A 12,482-nucleotide genomic window follows, 5' to 3' on the forward strand; every position below is an offset into this window, starting at 1 on the left:
TTCAGATGCATGACATTTATCATGCAAGATTCATAAGCAGCTTGGAGAACACTTAATTTGCAATTATTATTTCTCTACTTAGCAAGCAGCCTGAAGGCTTTACGTGTGGGCTGTTTTATGTGAAAGGTAGCGAAACAAATTTTCTTTTTTTAACAGTTTTCCCATATTCCCCAACTCACCAGCAACACAGGGGCTGGGGTAGGCTTCTTCCTGTAGTAATCCGAGTTGGCCAATTTTAGGTTGAGCAGCAGAGTGTAATGTGAGACCATGTAGAGACTGTCTGCATTCATCAGAGTCTGGAAGCTGAAATTTAGGTTTCCCTCAAATCCTGGTGAGTGCATCATACCTAACAAAAACACCATGTGAGCTCTCACATTTTACACAGATTTTGCCTGGGAAAAAAAAAATCAGAAACTAACCCTAGCATTTCAGCAGCAACAGATTGCTAGAATAGTTAATGAATCATCAGTAGAAATTACTCTACTAAATGTGCTAGAGTAGGGAATAGAAAAGTAGTCCATCTAGAATGCAGTGCTGCAAGGCAAACTGAACACTCCAGTCACAGTCCAGCAAAGCAACATGCTAAATTTGAAATACAGAAGGAGCACCAGCATTCATTGGGATGATTGCCAGGTACAAAGCAAAGGGCAGGATACATCTGCAATGCTAACTGGAAAGGTGAGGTGGGAAGAGGCAGAGGCAAAGCCTTCGTACTTAACTGAGCATATATTGCACCAAATGGTGTTAATGAGAGTGACAACTCTTTTAACCCTCCAGTAAATCTGTCCTGGCTGAGTGAGTTGTTGGATGGGGACTGGAGTGCTCAGCACCTTGCAGGATCAGGCTGTAATCATCATTCTCTCCCTGGCCTAGAGTTATGTGGACAAATCTGGGGCCAAGCTGGCTGGAACTCATTACAACTCCAAGCCCTGTTTAATTCATAAAAGACCTGCTTTCTAGGTAGCTGAGGACTTGCAGCCCTGTCAGACCCATAAGCCACCTGTAAGCTCTCAGTACTCCTGAAAACACTATTTGTATGAAACGACAACCTACAACCATGCCCAGTGGCACAACCCTCTTCCCAGGTAGGACGGACGGCACATACATTTTCCCCTGAGTTAACTGACCTACTGGTAGAAACGCATAAATCAAGTATGAGCAATACCTACTTGAATCCCCATGAAGTGTAATTTGAGCCACGAAAAAACCAGAAATATTAGACCTCCCACCATGACCCATAATATTTCATGGTTTTCACATCAGCTGTGAAATCCATTCATATAACGTCAATTAGGGAAGATTAAGGAGTAAGCTTTATCCTAGAGGAACGTTTGAAATGAAACAAGAAAACAGCTTCCAAGGTTAGTTACATGATGAAGCAAAGCTGTGTCATTTGTTAACTGCTGCAGTGGTTTACTGTGAACATATTCCTCCCACCATAAAGCTCATACCTCTTCTTAGACAAAATACAACAAACCATTAACATATAAATAAAAAAATTAAAATCCACACACAGAAAAGAAGCAAATGTTTTTCTTGCCTCGTGAGGGTTTGAAAGCTCTGTGCTGCTGCCTTCTCGGACTTTCCACTGTCGTCACTTTGGGGGCGTGGATAAGGTGAGTAACTGTTTGAGGGCGGATTTAGAAAGAGAGTAACTGTTCCAGGGTGGGTCTAAAAAATGAATAGCTGTTCAAGGGAGCAACCTTTGTGGAAGAGGGGTGATAGGACTGGCCACAAACCATACCCGCACGGGTTGGCACGTGCTTGGGGTAGATTTCTCGTGGTCAACTTTAACAGAGAATCTTTACCTAGTAGCAAAACTGCAACCACATGCTTGAAAGTAGCCTGTGAGTAGCTCCAGTGACTCCCTCATCACTGAAGGCAAAGATGCATCTTAACGCTTTTTTGGATGGAGGATCATGATATTGATGTAGCTAGAATATATTGATTTGATGCCTTATCTCTCTTAAATATGTACCTCGGGGACTAGAATCTGCTAGAGTAATAAAAACCTCAAGGCAGAGAGGCATGTAAAAGAAAAAAAAAAAGCCCACTTTATTTTGCGTTAAAATATTTAAAAAATTGTGCAACCTCCTATACGAGACTACAATTAAAAAGGAAGGTGTATAACTGCACATAAAAGTGGCTACTACATAGTGGGTATGTATTTGAGCACCCAAAAGTGTTTCAGAAAAATACGGTCCCTAATTTCCTCTAAAATATGGTAAAATAAACAACTGCATTTGAGAGATGTTGAGATCTCAAAAGCAGAAGATTAGCTGATGTGTAAACTTGCAATGACGCTTACCAACATAAAAACCTTGCCGCTAAAAGCTATGGAATCGAAACTGAAAAGAGGTGCTAAAAATGTTTGCTATAATTATTCACACAATGGCACACAATTTTGAGAATTAATGCCTTGACACTGCAGTTCTTGAGAATAGTTATGTCCGAACTAAGAGAATACTGATCATCAACTTTAATTATAAAAATCTGCCAGCTATAATAAACAATGATGTTAGCACACTGTCTTAACAGAGACAAGTTCATTTTAATTGGCCAGGTAGAAGGAGGTCCTGAAAAAATGCAGACTTGATGTTTTGTGCAAGTCAAGATAATGTTGAAAATTTTTACATAATTTGGTACTTTTTAAAAGAGACATCACACTCCAGTGTCACTAAGGAATTTTTTGGCACTGGTTTTATCTAGCAACAAAGAAGAACTTTCTGAGGAAAGATGAAAACTGTAGATTAGGAACACTTTTAACCAACTGACTTCCAAATCTTAATTTCACTTTAACTCTGCTTAGCTGACTTCACTTTTTCCATGCTTACACTCCCATGCCAGTGCCTCAAAGTTCTCCTTCCTTTCATTGCTTTTGAATCCTATGAAAACATAATAATATTACAATACTATTTAAGGACTTAGCTTGTAGGAAAGACTATTAAAATTGTAGCTAATGTATTTTTCCCCCAAAGTTTAAGAAAAATTGAAAAATGAAAGAACGCAGTTAAATATAAGGTCTCTCAGAAAACACAAAAAACCTGCTTCTGTACTGGCTGGTCTCAGAACTGCACCTGTCTCTTTTCTCACCTTGAATCTTAACCAATACTCAAATTTCCTAATGTATTCTTCAGGAGTTACACATGAATAGATGTTGTACATACAATGACTAGGACCAGTTCCTCTAACTTCACCAATTAATTTGTGCCTTGAATTGTTTGTGCTAACGAAGGAGTCCTGAAATAAGGACTCAAATGTTGCCTATAGAAGCAGATCAGGCTGGTGTCTTAGAAGCTCTCCAGGGCAAGTTCCTACCCCCAGGCGTGTTTCAGCTTTAGTAAATCTGTCTCTCTCGACAGGTCTTCAAGCTCATGCCTCTCTCATGTACACAGGAACACAAGTCATCACCTCAGGAGGACTGACAGACTTTACTTAAGATCTGAGGTACAAGTTAAGGGAGCGTTTCAGCTGCACTGAATCTCATTCCAGGTGTCCAACTGAAACATGAACTGCATAGATCTTGTGAGAGCATGAAACTACAACCCTTTAACAGCCACAGCTCTATGAAAACATCAGGATACCTCTTCCAAGCTATTTTAATACAGTAACCTGCTACTTATTTTTCCATGATTCCTTACTGAGTGGCATCTTCCAAGATTACTTCACCAAATCAGACTGGAAACATGGTGTACATTTTTAAGTACAGATTTAGCCATGGGGGTGGCTTTCTTAGGAAAGTGAAAGGTCTTTCTCAACTCAACAGTCTAAGTCCAAGATTAGGTATGGTTTTAAGAGAGATGTACAAACCAGAAATTATGGACTTAATGCAGAAATTGAGTGATATTCTTCCATCTTTCTCATTGTAGTAGTCATACTGAATGACAACAAAAGCCGCATTTAGCCTTAAAATCTAGAAGTCTGCTAGGTCTACCTCTTCCAATGCTTTAAAATGTTCTAAAGGGACTTGATAGACAAAAGGGAAAAGAGGCACTATACTCATTCATGCACTAGGGAACAGGTGCACAGAAGTTTGAACTAGAGTTCTAGTCCTGGTCTTTTGTCATAACCTCAGGATCACTCTTTTTCAGGAAAAAGAAATCCCTTGTGACAGAAAGGATGCTTCTGAGCGCCTCAATTAGGAATGTATTTAATATTAATGTCTCCTTTAAGATATCTCCTTTCTGTGATATAACATGGCCAATGTTTCTTAAGAATGTCATCTACCACATTCCTGAGTTAGGGCTTATTTGGGCCGCATTTAAACAGGATATCAGGAGTATCAGCTTATTCACCCAGCTTCATATCTAAATTATGCTGTATGATGATGGGAGGCATCCTTCTGACTCTGTATGAGTTTAATGTGTGTGAGAGCACAAATGAATGAAGCAATGATGAGGAGAAGAGCAATAGGAAAGGCAATTGTGGTGAATTAAGTGAAACAGAGAAATATATTTTAACAAACATTTCCACTTTGGCCACTGTCAGGAAGAAGAAACCCTTCTAAAAATATATATATTTACACACATTTTAAATATACTACCGACAGGACAAACTAGCCTTTGCATGGCATTTTTTTGTTTGATTGACCAAATGAAGATCCCAAAGGTTCTAACTCTGAAAGAACTGCAGGCATTTATTCTCTTAAAAGGTAAGATCTTTAACTATTTTTAACTTGGTCTGGGCTTTGAGCTTTGCATTTCCTGTCATGATAGATAGCAGTATTAAGAAAAACAAAAGAGTGAAGAAGAAGAGAGTCACTCCTCTTTTCTTATCCTTTCAGGAGTTTACTGCTGTAGAATTTTTATCACCTTCTTCACAAGGCTGGCATTACTAATAGTAATGCAGTGATGTACTAAGCTACTCAAATCTCTTTCAAAACAGGTGATGGTCCTCCCCACACCCTTTTAATGCCAAGGGGCAACCCCAACCTCTCTTTAATGACAGCAGGTGCAAATCTTCTCAACAGATCTCCACAAACCTGTGAAGAGGTATCTTACTACAGAAAATTCGATTTCTCTATTGACTGAGGACATAATCCAGAGCCTGTTAAAAGTCGATGCACTGACCTCCCTTTGAATCAGTGCTTGCATATTCGATTTGCTTTGCCCTAAATGAAGTGTGCTGCTGTGGAGGAACGTGCTCTGTAAAGCACAAACTTCCTTATTCTGGATATGTTCTCTGAAGATGAAATCCTACAAGAGAATCTGTGTACAGTGCTGTCACAGTGTGCATGCTGGTTAGACAGTAAATATTTGCTTGCAAACCTGAGCAGAATGTTGAAGAGAAGCTCTGCAGTGCTCCATCCACCTCCTCTATGCTGGGAAGAGCTATAAGCCGAGGAAGAAGAGCTTCAAGCGACTGGATAAACAGCCGAGCACTATGCTGGTCTGCTTCTTGGTTCTTCAGCAATTTCAGAGAGAGAGCAGCAGTACGTAAGGACCTGTGACCTGGACAATCCCGTGGTGTCTGCTCCTCGTCAGCCAGGGAGCAATTGTCAGAGCCTATGTCTGAGACATCTGACCTGCCTGAGTCCTTCTCTGCTGCCATGGAATACTGATCGCATGAATCAAACTCAGTCCTAGAAAGGTCCTGGTCATCTATGCTGAAATTACTTTCACTGTATCTGGATCCATAAGACCTGGTCTTACAATCAACTGATAAGAAGTTAGTTATATCTGGATAGACTATGGTGTGGCTTCTCTGAACAACATCTGGCTGGTCGATGATTTCTGACTCTGGTTCTCTATAATGAATCTCTTTGCTTTCATGTCCAGCTGGAGATGGCAGTGAGTTTTTTTGACTTTCTGGATTATCCTCTGGAGTTGTCTGTCCCATATCCCCTTCCAAAGTGGTCTGACCAGTGTCTGTGGTAACGCTAATGCTGATATCAGGACTCTTCTCGTTTCCTGATTCCCAGGCAGGATTTTCTGAGGACAGGATGCGTCTCTGCCACCTGAAGTCAGCATCATTGATCTCCATGGAGTCCCTGCTCGTCTCAGTCCCATCCTTCAATTCTTCTAAGCGTCGGAGCAGCAGCTGGGTCTGCTCTTCACTAAGACCCCTCCCTTGGCTCAGCTCATCTAATGCTCCAAGCAGGGCAAAGACACAGGACACTGAAGCATAACAGGCTTCAATACCACCTTTGATGCATGCTTCCGTCATCCCATCCATGATACTATAATTAAAACAGAGTTTATTTAAGTGATGCAGCACATATAGTGAGCACAGGTCACTATCATCCAACACTATCCCCCATAACCAGGAAAAAAAAGAAGTGAAATTATCCTTTAAAACTACTCCTGAGAAAGACAACACTAGTATTAGAACAAATTACTAAGTCTCCCATGTGGACATGGCCATTCTGTAAAGGGAGTGCCAACCAGCAACACAGTTACCCTGCATTTGCACCAACGCACAGAGCATGTTTTCCCTTACAGACAAGCACTTACACTGTAAAAAACCATCAACACCCAACTGAAGCTAATTTTAAAGCCATCTGTGTCCGGAAAATTATCTTCTCCTCAAGATATGATCTTTGTAAAAACTAAGAATCCTTCTTGCTCAATCTGGCAATGCTTAAATTTTCAATTACCTCCTTTGACTTCATCTTGGAAATGTACCTCTCAATAAGCACACAGTTATTTCATTGCAAAGTTAGGGACCCAAAGCCAAGAATTTCCAGGTGTAAACCAACATATTTGGGTATTTTGGCAAACTCCACAAGGTAGTTATCTATGCCTTTACAAACAGGCCCAGACTGACAACAAACCTGTAAGAGCTTTTACCCCTCTTCCATTTTCACAGCTTATTTAACTAGGGAGATACCCTGGCTCATATTTGGCTGTGCTTCTGAAGTGTCATGGTTTAACCTGAGCCAGCAGCTAAGCACCATGCAGCCACTCGCTCACTTCCCCCCCCTCCCACAGTGGGATGTGGGGGAGAATCAGGGAAAAAAGTAAAACTTGTGGGTTGAGATAAAGACAGTTTAATAGGACAGAAAAGAAGAAAATAACAACAATAATAATAGTAGTAATAATAATAATAAAAGAATTGGAATATACAAAACAAGTGATGCACAATGCAATTGCTCACCACTCGCCTACTGATACTCAGTTAGTTCCCAAGCAGCGATCTGCCCCCGGCCCCACCCCAGCCAACTCCCCCCAGTTTATATACTGGTCATGACATCACATGGTATGGAATATCCCTTTGGCCAGTTTGGGTCAGGTGTCCTGGCTGTGTGCCCTCCCAACTTCTTGTGCCCCTCCAGCCTTCTTGCTGGCTGGGCACGAGAAGCTGAAAAATCCTTGACTTTAGTCTAAACACTACTTAGCAACAACTGAAAACATCAGTGTGTTACCAACGTTCTTCTCATATTAAATCCCAAACATAACACTATACCAGCTACTAGAAAGAAAATTAACTCTATCTCAGCTGAAACCAGGCCATGAGGGTACAACTGTTTAAGTGTCCAGTGTGCACAGGTTTAAAGAGAGAAGAGGCTAAAGGAGGAAAAAAAGCGTACAGTTTGAGAAGATCCAGATGCGACTTCCTTTTAGAAATAGACCTCTTCCTGGATTCTGACTCAGAAGAGCAGGGCCCTGCCAAATCACAAAGATGCCGAGGACTGCCAAGTATCTGAAAGGAAAGGAAACCAAAGTTACTAAAGGACTATCTAAGCATTATTTAAATACAATAAATGTCATAGTTCTACCAAGCCCTGGAAACCGAGTTAGCAGTACTGTAATTTCTCACAGCAAATGAAAAGAGCACACTGATTTTCTACTTATTAAAGCTACCTTTCCTCTTTTTAAAGGCAGAAAAGCAGATGAAGAAGAGCAGAATATTCAACAAGAATCACATACAGAATGTTCTCCAGTGTTTTACATTTTTGATTGAATATGTTTCAACTGATACTGCACACAAGACAATCGTTATGCCTAAATATAGAGTAAGTATCTTGCATTATATTATATTCCAAAGGGAGCCTTTCTCCTCAGTCACCCAGTTACAAAATGACAGTCATGCAAAGATAAGCAAAGTGATTCCTTCTGACTCAACCTGCTGGGTGGCATCCTGTTAATGCCCACCAGGAAATACAAGGAGAAGGTTTTACAAGCAAGCCCATATTAATAAGCAGAAAAAGGCTACAGATATGTCCTACAGGAAACAACATTAGACTGAGCTTTTCCTAAAACTTCAGTTGTCATCTTGCTACTGTTTAAAATTAGAGTAAGACAAGTGCCAGGGTGACTGCCAGTTCAGACAACAACCCAATGGGTGGCTGTGTGGTGTTAGCAGAGATCTTCAGACACAGAACAGCCTAGGTATGCACAAGCTAGAACAAAAATCTTCTAAGAGAGACCACCGTTGCTACAAATTACATAAGTTGCCTTGTGTTCCACAACAGGAGAAGAAAGCCACACATGTAAAATGGAAAAGCCCATGATCTCAGCTGCTGATCAAAGAAGTCTCGCAATGCTCCAGTTCTAGTGCTATCAGAGGCACTGGGCAAGAGGCCAGAACAGACTGGTCTTGATATGGCCACTTAAGACATTGGCAGCTTCCTTGTGGCTATTCTAATAAAGCTCAAGGAAACTGTATTTCAAAAACCTGGCATGTAATCAAAGCATATATTCACCTTAATGCCTGTAATACTACACTGTGAGGATGAATGTCTCCTTCTAGCAAGAGCCAAGAGTGCGGAAAGACGCCAAAGAAGTTGAGAACTGGATCACTATACTGTATCTCACCCAAAAGAGCAGTCATGACTCAGTGATAAGATCTGCTCTGTGCAGTACCACAGCATGAACACCGACGGAGTTGCCATAGCAGCTTGCGTTATGGAGACAAATATAGCTATTACGACTTTGTAAAACTAAAAATATTTGTCAGAGTCACTTTGATGTAACAGCTGTGCTCAGAAAAGGCGATTTCAGCATCCCTAGTGCTAAGGTATGGAATGGACTGGTAGGCACATATCGGCAACATTTACTGTTAAATGAACATTTTCCTTTACGTGCCTGGATTTGCACATGTGATTATCTTACCTCTTTCATAATTTTGATGGCTTCTACTCGGTGCTGAGGTGGTGGGTAAAGCAATATCCGGTGATAGAGAGACTGTAGCACGGGCTTCATGGATTCCACTGACCCCACCAGTCGAACCAGTTCTGCTGCAATATAATATATGGTCCGTGCAACAGGCCCACTAAGGGCAGGTGCTGTGGAGGAACAACCTGAACCCCGGCCATGATCAGAGATCCCTGAGGAAGGTGAATCAGCCTCAAGGCAAATGCTGCTGTGGGCAGAGGTGATAGTTTTGTCATGGATTGGATTTCCCAGGATTACCACTAGGGCTGGACACAGTTGCTTCCTGAGAAAGAGAAAAGCAGCAGATGGTAACTGGAAAAAAATAATCTCACAGGAACAGATTGAAAATAGCCCATAGTTAAATGATACACACACTCTTGTTTTAATGATCAGTCAACAGCAGTGGTTAGATAGAATAACAAATTAGGCCAGGCTTTTTCCATCTCCCAAGCATCAGCATGCTAGTACATATGGAAATATTTTTGGGTGCTTTATAAACATGGTATTGATTTTGCAAGTTCATGTTGCTGCACAGTGCTGTCCTTTACAGGATAGCACACCTGCCTCCTTCATTGGTTGCAACCTATTGCAAGGCAGAAATTCTAGTTTCATACTGTTAAGTGTTTCCCCTTCAGTCCAACTTGGGAGCTCTAAAAAAACCCAACTAAACAAAAAACCAGTCTAGGTTAACTAGAAGACCTGATGTTCCATCACTGAACTGCACATGCATGTATTTTAGTAAGCACCCTTAGCTGTGAGCCTCTGTTTTGCTGGCTTTTGAGAACATAATTAAAGCCCTCTACAGTAACTCAAAGTGTGCGTTGTAACTTCTTAACTGCCACTACACACTAAAAACACCATCCTTCCTTCAACTGTCTTTCTGCATGAACACTCAAGTTAAGTGATTCCGCACTAGCAGATCACTCTTCTGTGGAACCACAGCCAAAACCAACTCAGCACTTTGCTCCATTAGCTGTTATTTCAGCTTTGCACTCATGCACTTGACATTTTACTTCAGTCTGCCAGACCCTAATTTAAAAAGCCAAGTGCTGCATGAGAACGCAGTCCCAAACCTCATTTTCACCCACATGCCTCAGAGGTTCAAGCTACCTCCTAGAGCAAGCACCCAATGACAAGTAATGATTCAGCACAAAAAGTAACACATCCTCCCTCATAGGTAAGTACATCTTATTTTCTCAAGATTCTTACACAGTCCAGAACTTTCATTGCTTCTCTTAACGTGCTTGCTAAAACAGCTCAGCTTTCTGAAGTCACAGAAAGAAAAAACCAGCTTTTAATCAGACATCAGGTAATGACTTTGAGTCTGCTTATTCCATTTCTTTCTCCAATCAGGTACACTTCAAAACACATAAATTCACTGCTTAAGAAATGTGCCTGCCTGAAAGCAGGCATAATCACAAGTTGCAACAGCAACATATTCCCCACACATCTGAGTCCCATCAAAGTGCTTCTGTATCAAACTATGGAGAACACTGTCAGAAGTACACAGAGCTAAATCTTCTCTGTCTGCTCCCTTCTTTATCTTCTGTTGACAACTGACTACAAAGTGCCAGCCAGAGAGAAAGTTGTGTGCACGTAGGCAACCGCTCCTTAAAGAACAAAAGACAGCTATCGGTTTGGTTCACAACTTCACTAGACAGCTAATGAATTAATGTGTACTTATACTGCTATATATTCAGAATTATGTTTGCAGTTTAAACTGTTTCATGTCTTCCTAGTGTTGTTTTCCCCTCCCCCGACTTCATCTTAAGCGTGTAGCTGGAGGATGCATATTCCTTGGCAGCAATGCAGGTTAGGAAGTCCTGCCCCTGATGACTTGCCCTCATGATACATAGTTATGAATACAAACACCTGTAGATTTGAAGCGCAAAATGGATCATCAAAATGATGTAAATTTAAAATAAAACAGGAAGTGTTTTCTTTTAACTGAAATAATTTCAATGACCTTGCTTACAGGATGTCCCTGCAGTCAGTCACATAAGCATAAACAAAGGGCTGGGTGAAATTTAAGGGCAGAAACTTCTGAAATGGGTTTGCCATGAAAGAGAGAATTCTGCTTTTACATTAGAGCTCCCAGAGGCCTCAGCACAGGGTCCCTGTGCAGCACTGCCAAGTGTTATCAACCTGAAGACCTCCCAGTCCAGCTGCCACTGATTTTCTTGGGACAGCAAGGGAAGTTATGGGGTCCTCTACATGTTGCATCCTTAGAATTGGGTCCAAGTCAAACACTTCCATTTCAAAAATTACAGGGTAAAAGCACAAGAAATGCATTTTCCATTAACAGTCACATATATCTTTTCTTAACACATTCACAGGATGGGGATGGACTGCAAGGAACTGCATATTAGTTACATTCTTGCCTTATTACTATGACTCAATTGTCCATATGCTATAAAAAAAAGCACTACTGCAAACAAAAAGAGGGAAAAAGATTATTTCAGGTGCTCCAAGGTGACGGTATCAAACAATTTAGATGTAGGTATGAACACTAAAGATGTCAAGCCTTTCTGGTGAAGTGTATTAAAAAGAGGATTGCTGGATAAAATGGAAGCACCGTGAAGAACATTTAGCCTCAGCCCTTATACAATGCAGGTCATAAGTATTTCTGGTCACCAGCACACCATCTGATGTTAATTTTGCTTATCGTCCTGTGCTACTGCATCAGACCAGTAAGAATCTCTACAGCACCCTCCTACAGGAAGCAAAATATTTGTGTGTTTAATGGCACACATGAATCCAAACTATTGCAGAAAGCATAAGAGATTTTCTGTTCTGGCTAAATACATTAGACTTCATTACAGTGATAAGTCACTACAGGGATTTAATGTACTAGCTGAGTATGAGGTCCTAACCAATCTTATATGAAGCACAGAATGACCTGATAGTGGGTTAACAGTAAGCTCTGCTCACATCTGGAGATTTATTACAGGTTTGTTTGCATGGCTAGGGGGAGAAGGCCCTTTTATACTTACAAACTGATGTACTCACCATATTAGATCAGTGAATCCTTTGTGCTGGTGCATGCTGGGAGAGGAGCTGTTTAACATGGAGAGGATGCACTCCAAGTAAAGAAGCTGCAGTTGCCGATTGTCACTGGCAAGGAGAAAAGATGCCATTCATGTCTCATTAAAACAAAAATTACTTAATTTTCTAAAATAACTATGCTAGTTCACTTGAAAATTATACCACAATTTACAGCAGTGATTTATTTTGCTTCTTCCTATGGATTTACAATGGTGTGATCAGCTTTATCATCCCATTTATTTTGTACTGGTCACATGCAGTGATCTACTACTTTAAAAAAAGATCTATGTGAAAAAAGGTGAAGAAGAAAACAAAAATAGTTATTAAAATTCAATCTAAAAA

The 12,482-nt window shown here is 40.7% G+C and overlaps 1 protein-coding gene across 6 annotated transcripts in view; it reads right to left on the minus strand.

Annotated features, from left to right (window-relative positions):
- ARFGEF3 (ARFGEF family member 3) overlaps positions 1–12,482 on the minus strand; it is a 98,297-nt gene that overhangs the window by 37,112 nt on the left and 48,703 nt on the right. For 4 of the 6 annotated variants that reach the window (XM_069787214.1, XM_069787212.1, XM_069787217.1 and 1 more), the window contains 6 exons: positions 12,105–12,209; positions 9,054–9,378; positions 7,529–7,641; positions 5,268–6,178; positions 1,541–1,624; positions 180–346 (listed from right to left, as the gene is read on the minus strand). In XM_069787214.1, the coding sequence (XP_069643315.1) occupies positions 180–346; positions 1,541–1,624; positions 5,268–6,178; positions 7,529–7,641; positions 9,054–9,378; positions 12,105–12,209 (1,705 nt within the window). The remainder of the gene's footprint in view (positions 1–179; positions 347–1,540; positions 1,625–5,267; positions 6,179–7,528; positions 7,642–9,053; positions 9,379–12,104; positions 12,210–12,482) is intronic. The other 2 variants (XM_069787213.1, XM_069787216.1) reach the window with 1 other exon arrangement.

This window comes from Haliaeetus albicilla, chromosome 7 (assembly GCF_947461875.1).
Source record: "Haliaeetus albicilla chromosome 7, bHalAlb1.1, whole genome shotgun sequence".
In the NCBI taxonomy this organism is placed as follows: Eukaryota; Metazoa; Chordata; class Aves; order Accipitriformes; family Accipitridae; genus Haliaeetus; species Haliaeetus albicilla.